Here is a 27,950-nt window from a genome sequence, read left to right on the forward strand (position 1 = left end):
GTTGACTTTGAACATATTCTATTGACCAAAATTGGAAACTTTTTTTATTTGCACAAGTTACAACAATAATAATAAAAAAAAAACAGATGATGATATAGACGTCCAATTACAATTCATAGTAGATCTAGTATGAAGCGATTTTAAAAGTAACACATTAAAAAAAACACACACTTTACTCTTTTAACTTTAAACATATTTTATTGCCAAATAGAGTCAAAGGATTAGGCACAAGTTTTTTTTCCAACTTATAGACGCCCTCTCCCATCATACAATAACATTACATGAAAACATTGAGATAGGCATAAACATTTAGGATATTTAACTTGGACACAAGTTCGCAAGATTGCTGGATTTGATGTCGTTTTGCACATGTTGGAACACAAGAGAGTTTAGGCCTACAGAAATATCTGAATTTCCAAATAAGAAAAGTTCTAAATCCAAAACCTAACCTAAGGGATTTTTGAAACTTTGAAACGTGTTTAATCTTTCCAATTGATACAATTTGCATTCAAAGAAAAAGTGAAAGACATTTTCGCAAGGATGATCATAGGTGCAAAACGGATCATTAATAGAATTTACTCGATACAGATCATACTTGAGAATACTACGTTTGTGTCTACAATCTAGTATGTAAAATGCTTAACTTTCTTTCACCATAACTGTAGTAGGTAGGTGGAGATAGTTGTACATTTGATGTTATAGAGTTTTTGAACAAATTCAGGGAAGGTGACGATCGTACAGATAGATCTAACAAGTTCCAACTACGACTAGTGGCAGGTATAAACGAGAGATTCGTTAGAGAAAAGTCCAAAAGGAGGAACTCGATAATCACTATTATTTCTACAAAACAAAACAAAACAACAACATATTTTAGAGTCAAGTTCATGATCGAAACATGTTTAATTCTTCCGCTGGATCTATAAAAGTTTGTACTTGTTTGCATACGTCACATTATGTATCCAAACCCAGAAATTCATTTCAAACTAAGTATCAACATTACATGTACATCTAAATGACTCAGATGATCAAACAGTACAGTACGAGCATTTGTATAAGATTGACATTTGAAGAAGAAATGATATGCATTTTCACAACGGTAGCCACAATTTATCCAATTGTAGTGTTGGACCAAGTTTACACGGTAAAGATCGTGTTTGAGAGGACTGTATTCGTGCTCGTCTTTGAAGTTACATGTACTTTTCTCTCATTATACGTTGCCGTTTTACATCTACAAGAATTTAGTGTACTTTCTTGTCATAATGGTCCATAATGGTTAATCACGTTAATTAGAATTAGGGTAATTTTACGATACAATGTATGTATAGTTGTGTCTGATATTCAAGTTAACGGATAGCGTTATGTAATGTACACGTATGTATAAATGGTGTAAGAGAATAATGACATTCCGTTTACCAGTAGATCACTAGAAATTGAACAGCAACTATCTACTTATATATATCAAAACGTCACAACTATAGTCAATACGGACATTGCTGTCATCATCAGCCAGATTATATATTATCGTCTGATGTGGATGAAAATGACGATGAGACATTTACATTAATGACTGGGATGTGTTACCTGTATGAAATGTATGCAGCGCGCCATTAACATAAATCATATTAGCCCAGTAATTCATGAATAGCATTCTACCCGGTAAAAATGCTTTGGTAAAAACACATCCATCTTTATTGAGGAACATCGGTTTCTGTGTATTAAGATATCATCGTAGCACATTACATACTGTCGGTAATTCAATTTAATCAATTTTCCATTAAAACTGAATTGTAAAGTAGACACGGATCTACCCTCCGTTCCGCATTCCGTTTCCCAGTTGCCCGTCAGAACTCTCCAAGTAGAGGTAAGAAAGCTGCAATGGATATTTTTACGCTGAAGCAGAAAAGCAGAAACCCGCGTCGCTTCATGAAAATTTAGGCCTTGCCACCGACGTATTCTTTTTATGACTTTGTCGTTATGAATTTCACTGAAGCAAATAGGGGAAGGTACTTTAAACAATTTAAAACATAAAAACGTACACATGGACCTTGTCCTGAGAAATTCGTTGAAGTTTGTATCTACTAACCAAACGGCATTTCAGACATTTTAGCGGGTTTTATATTGCCTAGAGCATGGACGATTAACACGTTAATTAATCAACGATCGATGATTACTTTTATCTATATATTAATCATAATCGCTTTTGACATGAGCTGCTAAACACTTATGATTATGACCCAACCATTGAGTAGAAAATGGCACCCCTGGTGTTCATTTTAAATACATTATAATGATATCGTACATCAATATATTTAATGCTATACATGCTATACAAGTGATCCCACTAATGAACACCAAGGCTAGTTCACTAAAAGTCTGAAAAGTTGCTAGTCCTATAAAAAATAAAAGAACAAAAAAAAAAGAAGTAAATTAATAAAATTTCCAAATTGACTGCAAATCAACGCTGTTTGACAACCGTATTGAAATATAGGCTGAAACTTTAAAAAAACTAATAAATGTATTTTAAAATCATGTTATGATGCTCTAGTTGAATTGAATAACAAAAAACCTAACTGTGAAAATAATTGGGTTTTACATATTAAGCATGAACTATGTAGTTTTGGTTTAATATATTTGGACCAGCCAGTCTGTTCTAAATGCAAATCATTTTATACAAATATATGTTCACGATGTATTTATTCAAGAATTACGCAGTGCATTTGATGTATCCTCAAAATGTTATTTATACAAACATATTGAGGATACCTGCTGTACCCATTTCTATCCAACTATAAGCCAATTGCAATTGATTATAAATTCAAAAAGTTATTGAGTCAATTCGGTATGCAAGGCCATAGTCTTAATATTGAATCTGGGTATTATAATAACATTCCTAGAAGTCAAAGACTAGGCACATTTTGTGACAAAAATGATGTGGAGGACAAAGTACATTTTTCACTTCTTTATCCTCTATATTCTGATTTAAGAAAAACATACATCAAAAAGTATAACTAATTGTCGTCGAAGTGTCTATAAATTAACAAAATTATTTTCCAGTAAGAGTGTTAAAACTTTGAATATTTTGGGTAAATATCTATTGCATGCTACTGCTAAAGAAAAAACTCACATTTTTAGTAATTAATTGATGATGTTTTGGACTATTACTTAAAACTGTATTTCTGTATAGTGGTTTTGTATATTAGACAATTAGTTATTTATACTAAGTTTAAACTGTTTGAATTTCTATAGTGTTTCAATTATGATTTCATCATCTCACAGTGATAAACACATGCGGCAGATTAAAAAACTTGAACTTTACTTTAATGTCAGATATCGCCATCGTATAACTAGGAGTACATGTACAATACAAACTACATGTACCGTAGCTTGGAAACCTGGAAAGATGAATGAAGGTTAACACTTATTGGTCTGACAAATTTGTGGCATATATCTTTATACGTTGTTTAATATCTATTATCTAAGTATTACCTTTTTTTATGTGGCAAATGTAGATGTTTGCAATTAACTGAAGCCTCACTCATGAAGTACATAGAAAGGTGGCCTGTGGGATGGTTTAGTTAGAAGAGCAAGTACAATGAGAATATATACATGTACATGTAGGTCACCTCTGTTTTCATGGTGAATACCTGTAGTTTGTACTGTTGCGAGATCTAAAGTCAGCCTCAGCAGTAATTGTGTAGGATACCATGCAGGATACCGTGTAGGTACCATTACAATTAGTTTAGCAAAGTACAATAAAAACATGCTGTAAGAATTTATAACAATTTACAGAAGATTTATGCTTTGTTGTTTGACAGTAAACTATAAATTATAGGCTACAGGCGTAAGATTATTTTGTGTTAAGAATTATATATCCTAAACCACAAACTTATGAAGAATTGACTTCATAAAAAAATAAGTTGGGAGCTGACATGCTGCTCAAACCATACCTGGTAAACAATTGATTTATTGATGATAAAAGTATATACACAGTACCAGTAGGAACACAGGGAGATGGTCATTCTGTTAGTGGTTTTATTGTCTATATATCAGGACTGTACAAGTATTTATTTCAGTGTTTAGTTTTACCAATTATAAACAAATCTTAGCAATAATAATAATGTTTGTTTTATTTTTTTTTGGCAGCTGTTGTGTTTCAAATATGTATACAAAACAGATACAAGCTCAACAAAAAATACAGGAAATGGCAAAATGCCGACAGCAAAGAAAATTCGTCTTCAACAGAAAGTCCTGTTGTTGCAAAACAGGGTCTTGCACTGCAAGCTCGGGTATGTTCATCAATTGATATTACATCTTAAAATTTCAATGAAAATACTGTCTTTTTTATAGACATTTTTGTATTTACCAGTAATTTATCACTCACTTGCAGATTGTTAGAGATGATTAGAAATAATTTGTTTGCATACACACCAAAAAAAATAAAATAATATTTCACACAGAATCATTATATTGATAATTCTGACACTAGTACCACTGCAGGTACATGTAACATGTGTTAAAAGACTTGTATACCTGGTTTTGACATTTCAGTTGGCGGCAGAGGCAGAAAACAAAGATAACGAGGCAGAACAGGCGAGGCAGTATGGAAAACGTGTTCGATATGGGGAGGTTGTACAGGTATGTACAGAAATTCAGTCAAATGTGAGGTTGAGAATGAGTTGGTAGAGGAAGATTTCTTTCTTCAGATTATATTAAAAATTTAGCTACATGTAATATAAGAAATTGTCAGTTCGGAATTTAATCTGGGAATCTAAACTGTTGGAGAATGTGTTGAAAAATCCATTGAAATTGGTATCCAGTCTTTCAAATAACCTGCATATAATAATGATATAACTTTTCATTGCTCTTCATGGTGCATAAACAATCTTGTTTTAAATAAAAAAAAAACTGCCTGTCAGTCCTGAAGGGTACGACTAATGAAAGAGGGAATTGCAAAAACATTAAAATAATATCCCTGAGATATGAATTACTTTTGATGAAAATTCCTTGAAATAATTTTACATGTCAAAATTTTGGAAAGGATAGCATGTTCATGAAGGAATATTAAATTTGTCTTATAAGAAGTCTTTGACATCATTATATGAAAAATGTAAATTCAGATACCTGGTAATCTTCTCTTCAAAAATACCAAGGCTAAAAAAAATAAAAATATGGTTCACGACTGACCCTACACTTTGACCGCCGACTTGAAGAGTATTTCAGGATTTTCCAGAATTGGTTCAAATTTTAGAAACACTGAAATAAGTTCATCCCGCACTGCTAGTCAAGTGCTTGTGTGACCTTTCATTATAAGACAATTCGCTCCAAGATTGATGCGATTGTGTCCAATGACATTGTGTGCCTTACAGCAAACGTAAAGAAAATCATAAAGGTGGATAATAGGCAGACATTTAGAGGTATATTCGATGAGCATAAATCTTTAGTTTGTAAATGCATGTGCTGAATATTAGATTTATCAAAATGCAGAAGACGTACTTGTCAATCCTTTAACAAATATAAATGCCATGTCCAAATTGAAACTATTAGAGATATAGTATAATCAAGCAAGTATTCTACCCAATTAACCCAGGAATCCATCTATTCATGGTAAGGATAGTAATAAATGGTAGTAATGGTACCTCTACCAGGAAACAAAACCATGTTGCCTAAGTTGGGATAGTTGTTTTACAAGAAAAGCCCAAAGAAGGGAATGTTAGGAAAAACACATTTACATGGTTTAACTGTCAATGTTGTGATTAGCTTCTGGTTTTGCTAAAAATGTAAGTGTTCTGATCCCAAATAATACCCTGCAAAAAAAGGGAAATAAAATGAAAAAAATACTTACAGTACTTATTGACCATACCACATTAACAACTTGTAACCCTATACACATATATTTTATATATTTTCTTAAATTGGCCCAAATATTATATTTGCTAGATCACCCAGGTGTGTTGTCACTAAATTATCTTAGTAAATGATAAAATTCCGTTTTCATAAAGGAATTACTCAGATTTATGCTTCTAGCCTTGTTCTACAGTGCTATTTATTGATAAAGGCCAGAACATTTTCTTTGAATTTGAAATATTCCAAACTTTCCTCAGTTACATGAAGAGCATACAGGATGTGTTTTTACTATAACTTTAAGTGTAACATCTAGTTTCCAATTTATGCTACTACATAAAATGTCTAAATGCAGTTGTATTGATTGTATATAAAATCAAAATTGAATCCATGTTGCTTCACTTTGTAAAGTACAGTGCACATGTAGATCAGTGGATCTTAAATCAGCATAGAAATGCTTTGAGTTGGAATGGTACGAGACACATGTGTCTTGTTTATGCTGACCTCCCTGATGATATTGGCATCCCTAAGAATCAGTGGTAGTGTGTTATTAATTGTGGCACTTAATGGAAAAAAAGATGGGAAATAAAGAAGACTGTAGACTAACAAATACTGTAAGAATGGAAGGGAAAGTATATACACGAGGATGGTGGAGGGCTCTGGTAAGGGGAGAGTGAACAATCCACATGTTGGACAGACAAGTGTCTGAAGCAATGATGGTATAAAGTTAGATGGAACAATCCACAATGTTTGACAGATTACTGTCTGAAGCAATACTGGTGTTCGCTGGAACAATCCACATTTTTGACAGATTACTGTCTGAAGCAATGATGGTATAAGGTTTGATGGAACAATCCACATGTTTGACAGATTACTGTCTAAAGCAATGATGGTATAAAGTTAGATGGAACAATCCACAATGTTGACAGATAAGTGTCTGAAGCAATGATGGTGTAAGGTTATAGAGGGAACAATCACATGAAAAAGTAGTATTAGGGCATTTAGGGTGAGGGCAAAGGTCAACAATCCAAGTGTTGGGCAGACTGTATTAAATCCCTAGGCATTGCAGGCTTGAGCAACAGTGAACAATCTACATGTTAATGGGCAGACAATACACCAGGATCTTGCTTGAGGAAGTGGGAGGATTAGGTATAGAAAAATGAGCAATCCATATGTTGGACAGACTATACATGAGTATGATGTTGTAGACAGGAAGGGCTAGGGTAGCGGAGAGAATAGGACAGGCTTGTGATCAATGGTGGAAAAAGACAAATTGAAAGTACAGACATAATATGCATTTACACAACAAAATACACATGTTATTGTTTGTAGATTCCACGTTTCTTGCCATCTTCCGACTCTCTCCTCGGCTACCCTGCTATTCATTAACACGTCGATTTATAAAAAGTTAGCAGCCTCATCCACGCATGAAATTTGCAGCTAGTCTAGAGCCAACAATTTTATAACAAGAGAGCTTAGTATTTAGTCTTGGCAGAAAAGTACATTGTGTTGGAAAAGACGCAACTACGACAATATGTCAATCAGCACCTGATGTAGAGAGAAGTTCAAAGCATTAGGCAACATTCCTTTATCACAGATATACTTATATTATATAATAGTCAGGTATGCTAATCATTGTCACACCTGTAGAAAGTTTGTTGTCACTCCAACAAATTATTGAGATACACTTACTGAACCATCATATACACGTACCTGTAATACCATACGTCTGTATCTTGTTAGGTCAGGGTCATCAACATCACAGGATAGACGGTCAAAGTTTCCAACAACACATAGACACCAACCTTTTAAAGACCCAGAAAACTGCTATGACATATAACTGAATTGCTCTGATTTTTTATTGACTTTCAGTCTGGCATTAACTGTGACTGAATGACATGTAGATGTGTTATAATGTAATTTATGTGATTTTTACTGAGTATATATAGTCATACCATCATACCGTCAATTAGTAAATGGCATATAAATGCATGTGTAACAATTAATGGATGTAGATATGAAACTGTATGAAAAGTCCACCTGTCTACAAAGGCCCCTTGATTGGCCTTTATTAGGTCTTATTGTACTTGTTTTACTTATTTTCTGTATTTGCCATATTTTACTGGGTATAAGCTCAGGGGCATACTGGAATCAGGTTGTCCGTCTGTCCATCCATCCATCTGTAGACACAACGATGTGCCAGGTATACTTCTCCTAAACAACTGTGGAGATTTCAACAAAACTTACTGACAATAATTCTTATACATTGTAGATGTGCATCATCTATATCAGCTATTCAATAAAACTTTGTGGCTTTGTGGGAAGGATGGTTACAAGATGAACTTTAGTTTTGTATATAACAAAAATGAAATTATAAACAAAATGGTCACCATAGAGATGACAGCTGATTGGTCTAAATTTATATATTGTCCGATTTCAATGAATTTTAGTATGTAGGTGTAGTATGGCACTGCAAAAACAATGGCTGTGTTTATTTTTGGAAAAAAAAACAAAATCGCTGCCATTTCCTGGTGGTCTCTGATTGGTATGATTTTGATGAAATTTGGTATATGTGTTATTCATGGAACACTTCACTTTTGCATCCTCAGTTTCACATTTTAAGAAAATGGCCACAATTTACTGTATGAGTTAGCCCCTGGATGGCAGTTCTAGTTTTTGCTGGCATGTTAGTGGAAACACATGTATTATTTTTTAAGCCTTAAGTCACCACATCGATTCTGAAAACAAGTAAAAATTTATGAACTATTTTCTCATCATTTTATTATCACACAAGCAGATATAGTTGCTAAGAACTTAGAAATATTTTGTAGAATGCGTACATCTACCTACAGTTTGATATCTTTTGTTTCAGTTAAAACACATATTTACGGGGAAGTTTGTCCACATGAGCACCACACAGACCAGTCAGAAGGATAAAAACAACATGAAGGTAGGTATTATCATATATAGATGAATGTCTCTGTGATATATAATTATATACCACATCATTATTACAGGCCCTAAGGGGCCTCTTGGTTTTCAGCTTTGATATGATTAGATATATATCCACATATTTAGGATGGAGGTATACCCTCTTAGTCCCCTGCTGGTGAAACCGGGAGGACTATAGGTTTCCTCCCCATGCATCTATCTTCATGTCTGTCTGTCAGCCATACTTCAAGATATTTGGTGAAAGTTGGTATGTAACTTCAGTACCAGTACAGATCAAGTTTGAGTTTGAGGATTTTTAGGTCAAGATAGGTCACTGTTACTATTTTTTATCGAGGGCTGGTTGGGGACATTTATTGCTTAAGCAATACCCAGCATGCCTGTATGTTCCTACAAGTTAGCAAAAACCTTTGAATTTTTTTCTGTTTTTCAAAAAAATAGGAAGTATAGCTTGGGTAATGAAATGCTAAAGAGATTGATGAGAAGTGTTGGCTGCGTGTATGTGTTAAGCTTCAGAATCAATGAATTGTGAAATGTTCTTTTACTTGAATGAGATTTTGGAATTATAATGTACGTGCAATCTAATTTACTGAAATTAAAAGAAATTCCTCGAAAAATCAAAAGCAAGAAAATATGGATGTTATTTGAAATTGTGAAAAATATCTCAAAGCATATAAAAAATATCATGGATGTTGTGAAGTTTGAACATCTTTGTCCATGTGAAGAATGTTGTCAGGGAGTCATTGTGTCTATCTGTTTGACACTTTACTTCTACAGATACTTAGCTGTCACTTATATATCTCAACTGTCATGTTCATTTATAATCAGTTGTACATGTGCCAGTGACAGGGCCAGGTGCATGTCATCATCAGAACAATGAAGTCACAATGTGGACAACTCATTACTCACCAGTTAGATTTTTCTATATCTTTGTAGCAGGTTTTGTTGAGAAAGTTTTGCATGTTTGTATAGTTACCGTATTTATCCAGAATTAGCCCATGTCTTGCCCACCTTCATTGTATATCTATATCAATTGAGTAAGAATTCTAACAAAGTATATATATGGTCCTGTAATAAACCCATCACCCACTTTGAATTAAAGTTTATGTGTTAATTGAACCCTGTGATTAACACTGGATATTTTTACAATGAAACATGGATTAACCATGAGGTCATAGACCCATGTTCATATTGCTTAAAAATGTATATACAACAGTACTTTAATTTATGGAAAGTCTAGTTTACATAATGTTCTGGAAGTTTTTTTCTACTGTTTTATTTAAATCCTCATTGTGATATTATATAAATTTTTGTTTTACCTCTGTTAGTGTTTTCTGCTAGATGTGAAATCAAAAAGTGAAAAAACCTTTTTTTTTTTTAAGAAAAAACAAAACAATTTTCACATAGAATTTGAAATCAAACTCCCTGGATAAATAATTTTAATTGTATCTTACATCTTGTGGTGATTCATACAATATAATACATGGATTTTTGTTACCTATTGATATATAACATGCAAGTGTCTTTTAAGCTCTAATAAAGAGACATTGACATCTCAAGTCCTCTAGGCTTTACATAGGAATGGCACTAACGGTACAGATCCTCTTGGGCTGTCATTAGTACAACATCAGGAAGCAGGCATTCGTCAGCTGACAACCAAGATATGTCACTGTGGTAGTTAAGAGCAATTTGCAACTCTTTATGCATGGTTGCAGGTGCTAATGTGAATATGAGGGGGAGGCAGACGATGTGTAAAGCCTTTCAGCTGATTCCAGGTTCTTTGTTCAAAGTGAAAATCTCTTTAGTTAGTGCTGCAGGATGTGTCCAATAAATGTCTTAATTGTGTAGTTAATATCATATTATTGTCAACTTCCTGGTCCTAAAGATGAATTGTTGTAATCAAGCCTGTTAAAATATCTACAGGTTACAACTATTTCACTTTCATCTGTAGCAATAAAATAATTTATATTTGATTTATGCCAAGGGGAGACTACTCATCTTTATTCAGGATATCTTGTTCGTGAATACTATGTATACAAACCTATCATATTTTCTTGCTTAACTTCCACATGTCCTGCTAGGACTGCTGACTTTTGGTACAAAGGATGTCAAACCGAATCAGACAGTTCTGAATTGCAAGATTTTTGGAAACGTGTAACTTTAAAAGAAAAGTAAATGATAACTACAAAATTGCTGCTGGTGTTTTCAGTGAAATATCCAGGATCTAGGTAAGCAATGCAGGCAGCTTGTTAAAATCAAGCATAGTGTAGGAATACCATTTAAGAAGCCTACACTTTTGTGTCACCTGATAGCTACCAACACATATTTCTAGGAATCAACTGGTAGTCCATCGTAAACCAACATTAAATATTCTTTAGCAGACTGCTAACTTTCATGGTTACTGCATTACCAGTGGTGCAACAGTATTAAATGTAGTGATTATAAACATCCGTGAAACTCTCACTTTATGAAGCACCTACACAGCAGATTTGCTAAATCTGTTTTAAAAGAATTAACATTTAGACAAACAATACAGACCATAACAAAAGTTCCAACCATTTGACCATGAAATTGACTCCCATGTCGGGAGTGAATACAAACAGTGCTGTCCATGACACAAGTTCCAACTATCGTACCATGAAATAGACACCCATGTTGAGACAATACAAACAATACTGACCATGATACAAGTTTCAACCAAGTGGACCATGAAATTGACACCAATGTTGAGACAATACAGTCGATACTGACCCTGAAATGGGGAACTATGATTTACATGTTTTTAACATGGGCGAGGTCACATTTTTATTAAATACAAAAATTGTTTCTCTTCTATGCCATAACTTGTGTTCTGTTAGGACCATGAAGATTAAACTTGCTACATTCAATTGCCCCTTTACTGAAAGTGCCATTATGTCTACCTTTTCAAGACACCTTCTATGTCCTAATCATATACATGCATATCAATCTTATGTCAAATGTTCACTTGGAACGAAGGTGTCTCTGAATAATCTCTCGAGTTCCTTCTTGAACGTTGCAGATGCAACACCATACTGTTCACTGCTGAAGGATTTTAGTCTTCTGGCAAGACAATTAATCTTCGTTATTTCAAATTAAAAATTGGAATGCCTTTTTTTAGAACAAGTCTTCTTTCATTTGTTTCCACATTAGTTCATTCCAATCTAATTGATAGAATTAAAATATTGAGGTTCAACTTTACTTTGGAGGAATTTGTAGAATTTGGTCATGAAAAACCATTTGCAAGTCTGTAAAATTGATAGCATATGCACATATTTACATAAACTGACATAGATTCTAGACAATTTCAACATTTGTTTGCAGCAAATCATTCATTAATAAGGGGTACTTCCACTCCTGGTAACTGGAATATCATGCCTTTGAAGTGCCATTATACCTGCCCTTCCTAATTGGTTAAGGTATTGCCCATCAGTTTAGAGGCAGACATGTTCCATGTCCCAGCTATATCAATCTTACTTATAAACATCTCCAGGTGGTATTGATGAATTGTGGAACATGTGGTTATTGGTATTCAGTGCCTGCAATATTTGTATTCATACAGTGATCATTCTGTTAAATAAACTCAGAATTTCAACCATTTTGACATGTAATCCATTACGATGTTTTTTGAACATAGGAATGTCTTGAATTTAAGTACAGGGCCAGAGATAAGGGGCTGAACCTCAGGTGATATAAGATAATATGATTTGAAATGTATATCCTGTAAATGGTTTTATTGTTTCATGTATTGGGAAGCAACTTGACTTTCTGACATCACTTCTTGTGATTTTCTTATTGTCCTAATGTTTTAATTACATCTTTGATTATGTATAACCAGTATCAAACTGTTGATCTGAAGTCTCCTGGTGTTCTAATTCAGATGTAACTAGAAAAATTTCTTGTAAAATAATACTATAGCTATTTTGTGTGATGTATGAGTTATAAAAAAATGTCCATTAAAAAGAATTTCCATTTTTAGGAATCATTCTTCTTGCTTTTGTCTCTTAAGTCCAGAGTAAATATTTCTGTAGCTGCAAACCTTCGAGATTGAAGATTCAAACTAGAAACGTCTACTCAGTTATCGTTGAGATTTTAGCGTTATAAATTGATTATTATAGAAATCAAGTTGTTAATTTCAAATTGAACTTTGTATTTATTCACAGTAATTACCATGCAATTGTAGAAGATTTATTTTTATAATTCATGTATTTTGCAGGTGTCCCTACATGAATTCAATGCCAAAAATGCACAGTTCCGTATTTTACCGAGGTACAAAGTGAAATCAGAAGGAGAAGTGGTAAGTCTCATCCATCACTTCTGACACGTTACATTTATACTGTCATTTGGTTTTGTTTAAAAATTACTAAATAGAGATTGGATTCAAGACAGCAATTATGATACAGAAAGTGGCTACATCTTGGTCCTCTTGAATACATGCCTGTCAAGTTGTTTGATGTAGATTCTGTAGAATCTAGGTTGTGTGTTTGTGAGTTCCAAATGCTTCATTACTTTAATCAAGGTACCTTCATTACACTTACAGAATTAAGTAGTCTGGATTTTAAATGGAAATTTACTTGATATTTAGGGTTATAGTTTCATGCTCCCTCTCAAATAAATTGAACGTACTGCTAGACAAATTGTCTAAAGCTGTTCCAGCGGTGATGGCTTGTGTGTGTAGAAAGCACTTTGAATGCATCGTCTGTGTTACAAGTGGCATGCAGTGATAGAGAGTGAGCAGGCAGTTAACTTAATGTATCTATAGAATAGAAAAATGTGATAATGACATACACTGTCCTGAAAATAATTGTTATTTCATCAGATATGTACAAAATAATGAAATACTGCATCATAAAGAAATTGCAACTGGTGCTATTTCTTGAAGTTTCATTGAAAGTTAAAAATACTTTAAGAAATTATAATCTTTCCTTGAATTTACAGGGATGGGATGGTCTATTAAAGGACTTTTCTGCAAAAATAATAAATATTGCATCAAAAATATATTTCATTTCCATCATAAAATAATAAATCAATGATAATATTCTATGAAAAAATATCAATTAAAAAACCTATTATATTACTTATTATTGCAAACAATGTTGTATTTGGAGAATTGTTAATTGTTTCAATAAGCCATATATACCATTGGTAGACCACATTAGCTGGGGTTACAAACATATGCAATTTTAATATTATAGTTTCTTTATACAGTCAAATCTGTATTAAGCGACCACTCAAGGGAAGTTGAAAAATGGTCTCTTAATATGGAGAGTGGTCTCTTAATAGAGATGGCATCTTATATTCAATAAATGTTCATAAGCTTTTTATTCACTTTATAAATTGGCAATAATGATTTATGAAAAATGAAAAAATAAACCATCACTTTGATAAAAACAAAACTTTTTTTTTTTTTTTTTTTTGTATAAATTATTCCCGTGCTAATTTTTCACCATCATATATATATTTAGATTTTTTTTAGCATAGCAAAATACATCGATTTAACATGAGAAATATATTTCATTGGTTAATTAGAATATTTTCAAATTATTTATATATATATTTTCAATTCCTGAAATCTTGGTTCGGATATCCGCTCCGATTATTATTTACATACTTTAAAAACGGCGACTTGTTCACTGGCAAATATCTGTTTCAATGTCTCTAAAAGATAACAAGTCAGGATTTAATAGTAAGTTAACTGTTTATGCATTCCTTCATTGTTATATTTCTCATGGAAATTGATATATCATATATAAAACGTCAGAATTCTTGACCGTCTTTTCGCCTCCTCTCCCGTCCTTTTGCACGAAAAGTAAAACTACTTGGGTGTTATCAAGGCGAAAATGGTAATGGAAGGCACTTTGGAGACTTCTGGTCGCTTATTGGAGAGTTATTGTTATCACGGGAATGAAAAATTGTGGTCGCTGGTCTTGTAAACAGACAGTCGCTTAATAGATTTAAAATATATAGTGAAAACGCTCAGGAGGAATTGAAATGGTCGCTTAAAACAGAAGGTCGCTAAATAGAGATGGTCGTTTGGACAGATTTGACTATATTTTTTTCTGGATGGGGAGTACCCCCCCGGTAGAATTAACAAAGCAATATAAAATCTGTTCCATGGTCATTTGAATTGAAATGATTATATTACATAGACTCTGCTATATCTATGAGAAGGTTAATTTGACCAGGAACCTTGAAATAATCTCTCATCTAGGTAGAACTATCAAGTATATGCTAATTAAAAAATAGTATTGAAACATGTACTTAATATGTTTTGTTATCAAAAAGACTGAAATATATTCATAACACAATATTTCACCAGAAACTAACTTTGTAAAAATATTTAAACAATATTTCTGGAAAAAATAATTTTGTAAATTATATTACACTATATTTCTCCAGAAAATATTATGTAAATATATTACAGAATATTTCTGGAGGAAATAATATGCAAATACATGTATATAACACAATATTTCAGGAGGAAATAATATGTAAATATATAACACAATTAATATTTGTCCAGAAAATATTCTGTAAAATTTCACCAGAAAATAATTCTTCAAATCTAATACAACATTTCACCTGGAAACTCTTTCTTCTGCTACTCTTCATCTGGATTGTAAATATCTTAAATACTTATCTATGGACATTTGTTTCGTAAAACATTCTTTTCAACTTAATTTCAAGTTTACTGGGGTAACTACTACATAGATGCTCGATTATTATAGAGTTATACTGAGTGTACTGGTGTGGTACATTGACTCATGATTATGACGGAGTTATACTGAAGTGTACTGGTGTGGTACATGGACTCATGATTATTATAGAGTTATACTGAGTTTACTGGTGTAGTACATGGACTCATGATTATTATAGAGATATACTGAGTTTACTGGTGTGGTACATTGACTCATGATTATTATAGAGTTATACTGAGTTTACTGGTGTAGTACATTGACTCATGATTATTATAGAGTTATACTGAGTGTTCTGGTGTGGTACATTGACTCACAATTATTATAGAGTTATACTGAGTTTACTGGTGTGGTACATTGACTCTCAGTTATTATAGAGTTATACTGAGTTTACTGGTGTGGTACATGGACTCATGATTATTATAGAGTTATACTGAGTTTACTGGTGTGGTACATTGACTCACAATTATTATAGTTATACTGAGTGTACTGGTGTGGTACATGGACTCATGATTATTATAGAGTTATACTGAGTTTACTGGTGTGGTACATGGACTCATGATTATTATAGAGTTAAACTGAGTTTACTGGTGTGGTACATTGACTCATGATTATTATAGAGTTATACTGAGTTTACTGGTGTGGTACATGGACTCACAATTATTATAGAGTTATACTGAGTTTACTGGTGTGGTACATGGACTCACAATTATTATAGAATTATACTGAGTTTACTGGTGTGGTACATGGACTCTCAGTTATTATAGAGATATACTGAGTGTACTGGTGTGGTACATTGACTCATGATTATGACGGAGTTATACTGAGTGTACTGGTGTGGTACATGGACTCATGATTATTATAGAGTTATACTGAGTTTACTGGTGTGGTACATGGACTCATGATTATTATAGAGTTATACTGAGTGTTCTGGTGTGGAACATGGACTCTCAGTTATTATAGAGTTATGCATACACTGGTGTGGTACATCAAGCAAAATGAATTACTATAATGATATTATATGGCAAGTACAGAGAAAAAGCATTAAGATATTATCTGTAGGGTATATGTAAACTGGTCTGTATAAACTTAGCATGAAACATGATACTTATCTGTGACATGACTTATTGTAAAAAGAGGACTAGGCAAACTCTCCGACTTCAGTCCCAACTATCGCTTTAGTCCTGTGGCATTGTGTGACTAAAGTGATGTCGTTTATTGGGTGATAATATCTGTATCGGGACATTATTATAATGAACTTGGACATCACACAAGATGATAAATCCAGTCTGTTCAATGACAGAAGCAATGTACCCATCATTACCAGGCTGTCACTGACCTGCTAGTATTCCACCAGTAGTACTGTATCAATGGTTCATGATCTAACATTTATGATAGCTCATCCTTTGGGGAATAGGAAAGAATTAGTTTTGAGTTAAAATTATGTAGATGTTTGAAGAAATGAATTTTGGTCATGACCAAATATTTCTATTCCATTAAAGAATAAAAATTTGTGGACTTTTAAAATTGTTGTAGTTGTAACATTTGTTATCACATTATTGACTTATAGAGTCATTGAAATAATCTATCATCTAACGTGCTCTTCAGTTGGTAAGTGTAAAGGAGTACAGACTCTGGTATATATCATGACCAGTATATGATATGTGTGTACAATATGTATGTATCATATACTGGTTGTGATGTATACCAAAGTCTATATTCACATCATTAAAGTAAATTTCAGTACATTGTTGTGAATGTCATTTTCAAATGTGAAGTTGTAAAAAACATTTCAAGTTTTAAGGACTTATGTTTAAGGTCTGGAGTAAATTCATTCAAGGTCATTTTCTCTGATCAGATTCATGATTTAAGCTCATATAATTAAGGTAATTGATTGATTCCTCCCAACTTCGTTTGGGGACATCTTCATCATCTTCTGTTGTAAAGGTTTCCAACACTTCTCAAAACCTAAGTCAATCGATCTTCACAACAGCATCTGATTAGCTAAAACTTCTTGAGCCATACATTTTGTTCTGTTTGGCCCTTTCTAGACTTTTGGAGCAGTAACTTTTGTTCTGTTTGGCCCTTTGTGGACTTTTTGAGGCAATAATATGTTTTGTTCTGTGTGGCCCTTTGTGGACTTTTTGAGCCTGACTTTTATTCTGTTTGGCCCTATATGAGCCATAAGTTTTGTTCTGTTTCAGGCCCTTTGAGCCATAATTTTATTCTGTTTGGCCCTTTGTGGACTTTTTGATCAAATTTAGATATTGTGCAGATTATAATGTACATGTTCCTGTATATAGGTCAAGAATAATGCCAGAACACAATTCTGACCTCCAATTTTCTGATTGGACGCTGACATGGCTGCCATTTGCTGGCTCCTGAATCGCAATGGCTCAAACAAATATGAAACTTGGTGGAAAGTATTTGTATAACACATGCTTTAAAGTTGAATAAGATATATTGACATTGTTAACAAAATTGGTGCCTGGTATATATTTATCACAGCTTTTGATTGGTTGAAATGTAATATGATTATGATGATAATAGGCATGCGTATATGTAAAGTTTGAAGCTGACATCCATGTTATTTGTGGACTTCTGATTTAGTGTACGATTTGTTTCAATCATCACAATGTTCTCTCAGTATAATAGATTCTTGTATTTTAACCCCCGTTCCAGAAGTTTTAAGGGCAAAATTCCTCCTTTTTTATCTATAGTAATGTATTCAGTTTGAAGACTTCCTTTTCAGGAAACCTATCCAGGTGTGTCTCAATATATGGAAATCCAACAATGTTGACTCTGTTCGTAGTTTGTCAAGCATGACTTTTTATCCCCACTGACTTAGAGCTATCTTATCTTCACTCGAAACATTAAAGTGTGAATTTTTTTCAACATTAAAACAGGTGTCAGAAGAAAGTATTTTGTATGTGATGGTGATACTCAATTTAACAAAACCTTGTGATCAGTATCCCAAGTGTATGAACGAATTATATCACAGTAAAAAAAACAAACAAAAAAACATGTCCCCATTTTAATATTCACACAGAAATGACACCTAGAATGTAATGGGTGTGGTGTATATTGTAGGTACTGAAAGTTCATCAGTCTAAAAAGACTTTTTCAATGAAAGTTCTTTCATATCTTGATAAAGTTTCTTGGTATAGCTATTGATTTGTAAATCTTTATTATTCTTGGTATGTTCTTAGCTTAAATTGACTTTAATTGTTGATCGTGCCATAATACCAATAATTCCTGAGTTTGTTTCTTGGGGTGATGGCCATTATCTTAGATTCAGTACCTGGTATGTTGTCCAATGTTTAATTTGTAGATATATATTTTTACTTCAACTTAATTTCAGTATGTTAAAAACTTCAACTGTACATAAAAAAACAAACAAATTAAGATAGTGCTTGCATGACACTAAAAAAAAAATGGATTAAAGTTTCTGAGAATCAATTGTAAACCTAATACTCACCTGATACATATATAAAAAGAAACAGTTAAACAAAGTTTGGGTTTGTATTGAAATAAGAAATGTTGGATGGTTTCCTGTTAAATATCAGATATGGTATAATATATGTGTACGGTACTCTGTCCGACAAGCAAAACAGAAAAAGAGATACAATTTGGAACCATTCAATTTTCTGTTCATATCCTTTTTAAAACAGAAAAGACCATGTGTCAAAAAACATAGAAATCAGTAATACAAATTAAAGCTCACAGCATATTTTGATGGCGATATGCTTGACAAGAAAGTGTCATTTCTGTGTTTTCTGTTAATTTGTTACCAGATAAATTTTGCTCACAAAACTGTTGTCAAATGTGTATCTGAATAAAAACTGTAATATATTACAGCAAAAGTAAAGCAGCTTCCTACTTCACCTTTAATTTGTTAGCATCTAAATCTACAAAGTGGCAGATTTAAAAACGGTAAATAGGAAGCAGCATTCTGATTCATCAACACTGATAATAGTTATATCATCATTATATTAGTGGTTAAGTAATGATGATAAAACGTCTATCAAATATGTAATTTCTGATAATTTACACATGAAATTGTAATAAAAAGAGGATATTTAAGGGCTATAATAAAATTAGCAAACGAGTAAAAATAATATTTCATTAATCACCTGTGTAGTTTACCTTTGGTATCCATGCATTGCGCCCCACTGAACAACCCACCTATTTTGTAACTGACTTTGGCTCTTTTTACTGTTTAAATAATGATTTTGTCATGAATGTGAAATAAAAGTGAAAAACATGGTGTATATTATATAATACACCATGTACATCCATGTAAGTATATCTTATTGAAAAATTATAACACAGCTAGACTACAAAATGATATATTGTAATATACCATTACATCAAGAAATGTCTGCATTTTAATTTCATTCAAATTTTACATTATTGTTTACGGGTTACAAAAGTACATGTGTCTATGAGTCTAAGAACATGTCTACTGATCAGGATATGTACTGGGTATAAACAATTTTATTGCTGTTTTATCAATTTAGAAAATGATATTACAAACAATTAATACATGTAAAATAGAGGTAAATCTATATGTATTTTAATTTCATACAATATTACAATGGGTATGTTAAAATCATTTTATTGCATTACAAAAGTGCATGCGTCTGTGAGGGTGGCATATGTCTGTGAGGTGGCAAGTCTGTGAGGATGGCACATGTTTGTGAGGGTGGCACATGTCTGTGAGGTGGCATGCCTGTGAGGATGACACGTCTGTAAGGGTGACACATGTCTGTAAGGGTGACACATGTCTGTAAGGGTGACACATGTCTGTGAGGGTGACACATGTCTGTGAGGGTGGCATGTGTCTGTGAGGGTGGCACATGTCTGTGAGGGTGACACATGTCTGTGAGGGTGACACATGTCTGTGAGGGTGGCACGTGTCTACAGTGAGGATGACACATGTCTGTGAGATCGTGACACATGTCTGTAAGGGTGACACATGTCTGTGAGGGCGGCACATGTCTGTGAGGGATGACACATGTCTGTAAGGGTGACACATGTCTATCCATCAGGATGTGTACTGGGTATATACTATCTTATTGCTGTTTCATCTTTTAATATACAGCTGTATCAGTTACATCACATATATATCATGTCTTACATGTCTTACAGGAACATAGTTAGGTAAAACTGAGACAATTTATGTTAGGAGAATATAGCAAAAACTTTTACTTCGTTTCTTTTTCTTTCTTCTAACATTTAATCTGTGATTTTATGAGTTGTGCTTTTGTTATTATTTTGATAAGTAGTACAAGTTCAGCAGGTTGTAGGAGAATTGTCGATGATAAGAAGTTGGACTGTACTGGATAAACTTCACTATCTTTGATGTTGTTCATTAATGTGATACCTGGTTACTATGTTATCTTGATGAATGATAAAATCATCTACTGTACTGTTACAAACTACATAAATTGTCAGAAAACATCAGATTTGTAACATGTTCAGACAATTTAGTATGGTGAGTTATGCATTACTTTTCTTTTGAAATATAAGTAATATAGACATGTGTAATTTCTGTCTTTTTTACACATTTTGAGAACAGAAACTCTTCACAATACTACTATAACTAATTGATTAACTTAATTCCTAAATTCCATAATGTGTTGTTACAAAAATAACGGCACCACCCAGGGTCTGGATCCTGTTTAGAAGATACGGTATTTCTGAGTGCATAATACTATTGTACAATACAAATATAAGCTGTGATGTAATTAGGCAGAAGTATGCGTGTTTATAGCTGGCATGTATGTGTCAGAGGGAGGCTACTTCCTCATTGTCTACATCTGTTTCTCTGATAACATATTACGTATTAAAAAAAATCTGTGCAAAAATTGTAGAAGATGAAGAATCAAATCAAACACTGTTTCAAGGGCTTCCTTTATTACATTAGCTACAGTATATACACAATTATGTCAGGGTTTTTCTTATGACAGTCAGTGAAATGGGACCCATTCCTAATTGCAATATATTTTCATACCCCCACCTTGAAATTGGGGGTCATTTAGTGTTACCCAATTGTCCGTTCCGTCCAGTCCTGTCATGTCACATCCTGTTGTGTCCTGTCCTGATGCAATATATAGCTAATGATCTCGGGAATCTCAGGAACTGCTGATGCGATCCTCACCAAACTGTGTTTTGGGGTGTCGGTGGCAGCAGGGGGCATTTATGTCTTACATACATTTTTAGTTCATATAGGGAATTTCCTGAAAATTTGCTGCTTGCTATTGAATTCCTGTTGAAATGTGATAAGATTAACGGCAATTCTCAAAACAAGTGAAAAAAGGTCTGATACGTGTCAGATATTTTACACTGTAACAGATTAACAAACAATAACAATAAAACAGTGATTATGAAGTAATGGCCATTATATAAATAAACACTTCACAAATTTCATTTCTTTCAATGAATCCCTCACATTTGTATGTGCCATTTTATTTGAACCACACAAGAAAATATTTCATGTTCTGAAGAATATATAGACAATATCTACATACATAATAGCTTTTACAAAGTAATAACAACACGTTGCATTCCAGTTAACGAAATCTAACAGGTAAACTTGATATTTACAAGATGCTGATATACACCTACACACTCATGTGAGAATGTTTTACTTGAAATTGTTTTCAGGTCAGTGACATATTCTAATTGTCTTTCGTCTATTGTCCACATGCTTGGGTGAAGGGCTATCAAGAATGACCTGGACCTTCATCCAAGGTCACAGGGGTCAAATATGCTAAAATCTTTAAACAACTTCTCCTAAGGCAAGAGGCCCAGAGACCTGATATTGGGCCTTGGCCTGTAGCATGCTTCGGTGAAGAGCTATCCGTATTGTTCAAATGAATAACCATGACCTTATTCAAGGTCACAGGGGTAAGATATGCTAAAATCTTTTAGAAAAGGTCTTCTAATTTAGCAAAAGGCCCAGCTAGAGAACTGATATTGGACCTTTAGCATGCTAGGGTGAAGAGCTCTCAAGATTGTTGAAATGAACGACCTTGACTTTTATTCAAGGTTGCAGGGGTCAAATGTACTAAAATTTTTAAATGACATCTTACTAAGCAAGGGGCCCAGAAACCTGTCTTGGAAACAAGTACAAATAGACCATCTTTATTTTCTACGTTTGTGTACTGGTGAAACTTTTAATGCTGAACGTTTTCATTATGCAAATATTTGTTGCTCTTATGAGCAGGTATTAATTGTTACTTCATTATCTTATGTTGCAAAAAAATGTCTCTTTTCTAACAAATTCTTGATGTGACTACAAAACACATATTATACGAGATAGTAACGAAGACTTGCTCAAAAGAGCAGATAACTTTGCATAACTCATTGGCACAAACTGATGAAATTGAGCTTCGATCATTCCAGGCAACCAGGCTCAAATATGCTGAAATATTTTCAATGTTTTCTATTATTTGAGAACCAACACACTTAGAAACCTGATATTTGACCTCTAGCATGCTTGGGAGAACAACATAGACATCGAATTCAAGGTCACAGGAATCAAATCTGTCAAAACCTATCATAATTTAACTCGGGTAATCATTAAGATCTATGGGCCTCTTGTTTGGAGAAATCACTTCATGACAAAGTTTCAATGACATTCTACCATCACCATAAGGTCAAGGTCACTGAGGTCAAAGGTCAAGCATGTGATATTGACTTGATGTAACCTGATCTGTCAGTTGTCACCAATACCTCTTGTCTCTGTTTACAGGTTCAACTGTTTGACCAGATTGTGTTTGAAAGTGTGAAGTCTCATGGCCACTACTTCCATGCTAGTGAATCCTTTCAGATTGACCACTTTACATTTGGGTTAGTATAATAATATGCAAATATAATTTATCTAATGAAAATGCCAATGTCAAAGATGTTAATGTTTCAGCAACCAAATGTCAAGGTCATAATAAGGCTGTAAAGAAATTTGTTTAAGGATTGAATCTTGATTTGGTCGATTTCACGGGGTCATGAATTGAGTTGCTCTTGAGACAAATTCAACATGAACTGATCCTTATATTTCAATTGTTTTTTTTTTTTTCGAATAAAAAAGGCTGTCTAGATATTAATGTCTCGAAGCTTGTGTAAGTCCAAATGCGGAAAAGCCCGAAGAGTTCCGGATTGTGCATGTCTAGTCGGTCGAGTAAAATAGTCCGCAATTTTAGGATTAAAAACAACAAATAGAAGTATCTAGCATATCTGGTCTTTCATAAAATACAAGAATACATTATAAATTTGATAATTTTAATAATTAATCCATATTTATAACAACAATGTAGAAAAAGTGAAATCATTCCGCGGAAGGATTTTAACCATGTATTCATACGCACTGATCAGTGTTAATCTGGTCAAATTCATGAGCAAATGAAACAGATTAAGTTTGGTAGTTTCATCGAGTGCAACTGGAGTAGAAATTGAAATATTAAGTAATGACACTTATCTGCACAAAAGCAAAAGTATGAATGTCATAGGCTTTTTGTTAGATCTTCATGTTTTATAGATCTATTTATCTTGTTATGTCCAAAATGTTTGGTTTGCTACATTTCTTAAAGGATTAGTCAGATTTGTATACAGGGGTTGCTTCGTGAGTATGCTCAGTATGCATACAGCTGTTAGTACACTGTCCAGTATATTGCTTCTGACTGCTGAACGCTTTGCCATATGATATATAGGTCAAGGTCATATTGAAGGATCAAAACTTAATATAAGCAATACTTTCTAAGAGCACATATGTTTTACCATAGCTACTGGAGTGCTCCAGATCATTAAAATATATGAAATTTATGTCATTTTGATGCTTGGCTAAACCTTTATTTTTGTTAGGCTCAAAATTTCAATATGAAAGTTAATTTATATATGACATTATATATCTAGACGAGACTGACATGCCATCTATATCCAGGTTTGTAGTGCAAAGGTCAAGTTCAAGAAAAAAGAACTAAACAAATCATATTAATGTTGTTCTCATTATTTTATTTGGGGAATATTTTGTTAATGGAACTTCTTAGAAGTGACAACCATCCTTATGTATTTAAACCAAATGGAAAAAAGGCAAAATGAATTAATGTAAATGTACTTAATTTGACACACCCAAATAGCGTAAAACCAAATTAAAACAGATGAGTGGAATGATGTATTAGCACAACAGCAAGGATTGCCATAGAGACCTAATGTAGATAAACTACAATTAGCACTATCATAATTTAGGGGAATGTATCCAGTACAAAAAACGCTAAAATAAGATTACCACTGAAATATGGCTATTAACAGTATTTCAAATTTCTGAGTAAAATGTTCCATTTGGACAAAGGAAATGATCCCATGGCTGTGTAATATCTTTATACTAACTTTTTATGTGCTGTATAATGATGTTGTGTTTATTACCTGTAGTTCTGAGTTAAACCTTGGAGTGGAGAGGTCCAGTTTCACTCTGATCGGATGTTACCGTGAACATGCCGACCAGGAGAGGTTTGTCAGGGTAGGTCACTCTCCTCGGTGTCTTTGTAACCACATGGTGTAAGAATAGAAATTATATAAACAATGAAAAGTATATATTAAGTGAAATTATCAATTAAAAGGATTTTTATGATGAAAATGAAAAATGAAATTATTAAGTTCTTGAAATGATAATTGTTTTAATGGTGGAGTATTGCTTACTGAAATTAGACTACTATGTTATTAAACTATATACAGGATATAATTAATTTTTCCTTGTTTTCATGGTAAATACTCAAATGTGATTGGTCGAAAAATTCTTTTCATTCTTCTATGAAAGAAATTCCGAGAATGGCGCGAAAAATGTGACGTCACAATACGACAATTGACGTTGCGTATTGATTTGAGAAAAAGAATCCCATTTAAAACCATTAGAATTGTACATAAAACATGTTTTAAATTAGAAAATCATTTTCAAAAATTAATTATGAGCGTTGATGTCAATTTTTTTTTAGTTTCATCAGGGTATGAAACAAATTTTGTTTGCAAACTTCTGTAAGAATCCACTACACGGATTCATACAGTTTGCAAACAAAATTTGTTTCATACCCCGATGAAACTTTAAAAAAAATGACATCAATGCTTTAAATGATATAGAGTTCAGATTCCGTTCTCTACTGTATATCACTCTTTATCCTTTATCTATTTTTGATGTCAAAGTTTTGTTGGTCCTAGAGATAATGCTCACATTGCTTTACATTAAGGTTTATGAATAGTTTTATCTGGAATAGTACTTGTTTTTGACTATTTAATATCTATAGGGTTTACTTGTCTGTAATGAGTAATTTTGTGTTTATATGCTATGACAGGGTGGGTCTGTCATACGCCTGTTCCACAAGGAGTTGGAGGCGTATCTGGTGGCTGAGGGACTGTTTGATGACTGCATTACAGAGGATGGTAGGTAGCTTTGACGAGTGTCTTTTGTAACTTTAAAAAAATAACTAACAAGCCAAATAAATTCCATATCCAAAAATCATGTCATGTGACCTGTTTCTACCACTATGATATGGGTCGGCTTGAATCAATGGAGAATGTGCCCTAATTTCACATATGCAAATAAGGTGTACAAGTAACAGCCTAGTGGAATATAACATATATATCCAACAGTCGGCACATTTATACAATGGCCTGAGAGTGGAATAACACAGCATATTGTGGTAGAAATACATTTTAACAATATACATTCCTATAATTTTTACCTAACAGACTCTTATGAAAAAAGGCAAAAAATACCACTGTTTGTTGATACTTTGCATACAATGTAATATCTATGTTTTGTTTTTAGTCCACTTCCGTATCCGAGTAATTGACCAGCATCGGCCAAAGTCCTTGTCTGCATCCACATCGGGTATAACCTACTGGCAGATAGAAGCTGAGCACAGCATATTGGACGGTGAGTGACCAGATACTCTGTCATTAAATTACACGTACATATTATCTGTATTCTACATAGAGATCCTTGGAATCAGGGCTGAGTTTTACTAAACATCTTAAGTTACGATTTGTATCGTAACCTTAAGTTACGTTAAATCTCCGACCTACTAAACTTTGTATCTTAAGTTACACATAAAATGACGTCGTAACTTACGACAGCTTAGGGCCACTCTTAAGTTACGAATTTTCTTAATTAATGCATCTTAACTAACACAAAAATAGAAAAATACTCACGTTTACGTGTATATTTTTAACACAGTAAGAAAAAGAGAGAAAACTAAAGACGCGAGCGGCACAATGACCGACCCTGAACTAATACAGCGGTATTGGGTTTCATTGACGGGTCATTTTTTCTTCTTTGTCAATGATTGCATGTCTGTCCATTTCCTTTTATCACATCAGTTGACCATGGTGATGGAATTTACTCTGCTTGGAAAAGCTTACGGTACAAAAATTAGAAGATTTCTACATAAGAACCCTTACTGCAGTAATCTTTGTTGTTAAAGAAATACAAGTTACATGTATAAAATCGTAACATATCTCAGCATATAACTTGACGCCCTCTCCATTTAAGATGATTTAAAAAGAAATATTACTATTTTCCTTTAAAACGTGTCTGCCTTCAGCATTACTAGGTATTTACTCACTATTTTCTATGTATTAAAAAAATCATCAAGAATTCAAACATTAATTTTGATATTCAACGTGTAGTTTTTTCATCTAAAAAATACAAAAATGAATTTTTGATATTAAAATTTTACTTATTTTAGAATATTTTTTATCAGAAAAGAAGATACAGATCCATCCATCAGTTTTATAAACTATCAAAAGAATTTCAATAATTGAAAAGAAAAGGGAAATATAAATACTGTACTGTTTCCTATTATTGATAGCTGGAGGAAAAAATTATCAATGTCACTGTATTGTCTAAGTTTATATTGAAATCGTACATAAAAAGGAGCATGAACAGAAAGTTATGTTTTAGGGTAACTGTCCATAGGTCTACCATACGATGAAAATTATTTTAGATTTACTGGACAGTCCAAAGTGCTTGCTTTCGTTACGACGTAACAGAAGGGGGAAATTTGGCCCTCAAAATATTGTTTTGGGTGGCTACGGCCTCTGCAAGGGCGAGGAGCTCTCGCTCTGACCACTTCGATTTTTACTGCTTCACGTCCATGGCTCGACTGTCAGTAGCAGACGCCAATGACATTGCCAAAAATCGACGTAGGCTAAAGTGAAACTAGCCATTGCGCTTGCGTGGCGTCGTTACTAAGAAGAATCTTACCCCCAGCACACGAGAGTTCCGAAATCGCAACTTTACGAATCTTCCTAAGTTAAGTTAATGACGAAAACTTACGAACGCTTTAGTAAAACAGGCAAGTCGTAACTTAAGTTGGTACTTAGGAAAATCGTAAGTTGTATTTTTTTGCGTAACTTAAGATGCTTAGTAAAACTCAGTACAGAACCTTTGTAAAA

The 27,950-nt window shown here is 33.3% G+C and overlaps 1 protein-coding gene across 4 annotated transcripts in view; it reads left to right on the plus strand.

Moving 5' to 3' along the window:
• LOC117337127 (inositol 1,4,5-trisphosphate receptor type 1-like) overlaps positions 1 to 27,950 on the plus strand; it is a 178,225-nt gene that overhangs the window by 52,731 nt on the left and 97,544 nt on the right. For all 4 annotated transcript variants that reach the window (XM_033897929.1, XM_033897925.1, XM_033897926.1 and 1 more), the window contains exons 4-11: positions 4,144 to 4,286; positions 4,549 to 4,635; positions 8,714 to 8,791; positions 13,025 to 13,105; positions 23,263 to 23,360; positions 24,933 to 25,020; positions 25,847 to 25,934; positions 26,323 to 26,430. In XM_033897929.1, the coding sequence (XP_033753820.1) occupies positions 4,144 to 4,286; positions 4,549 to 4,635; positions 8,714 to 8,791; positions 13,025 to 13,105; positions 23,263 to 23,360; positions 24,933 to 25,020; positions 25,847 to 25,934; positions 26,323 to 26,430 (771 nt within the window). The remainder of the gene's footprint in view (positions 1 to 4,143; positions 4,287 to 4,548; positions 4,636 to 8,713; positions 8,792 to 13,024; positions 13,106 to 23,262; positions 23,361 to 24,932; positions 25,021 to 25,846; positions 25,935 to 26,322; positions 26,431 to 27,950) is intronic.

Source organism: Pecten maximus, chromosome 11 (genome assembly GCF_902652985.1).
Source record: "Pecten maximus chromosome 11, xPecMax1.1, whole genome shotgun sequence".
Lineage (NCBI taxonomy): Eukaryota > Metazoa > Mollusca > Bivalvia > Pectinida > Pectinidae > Pecten > Pecten maximus.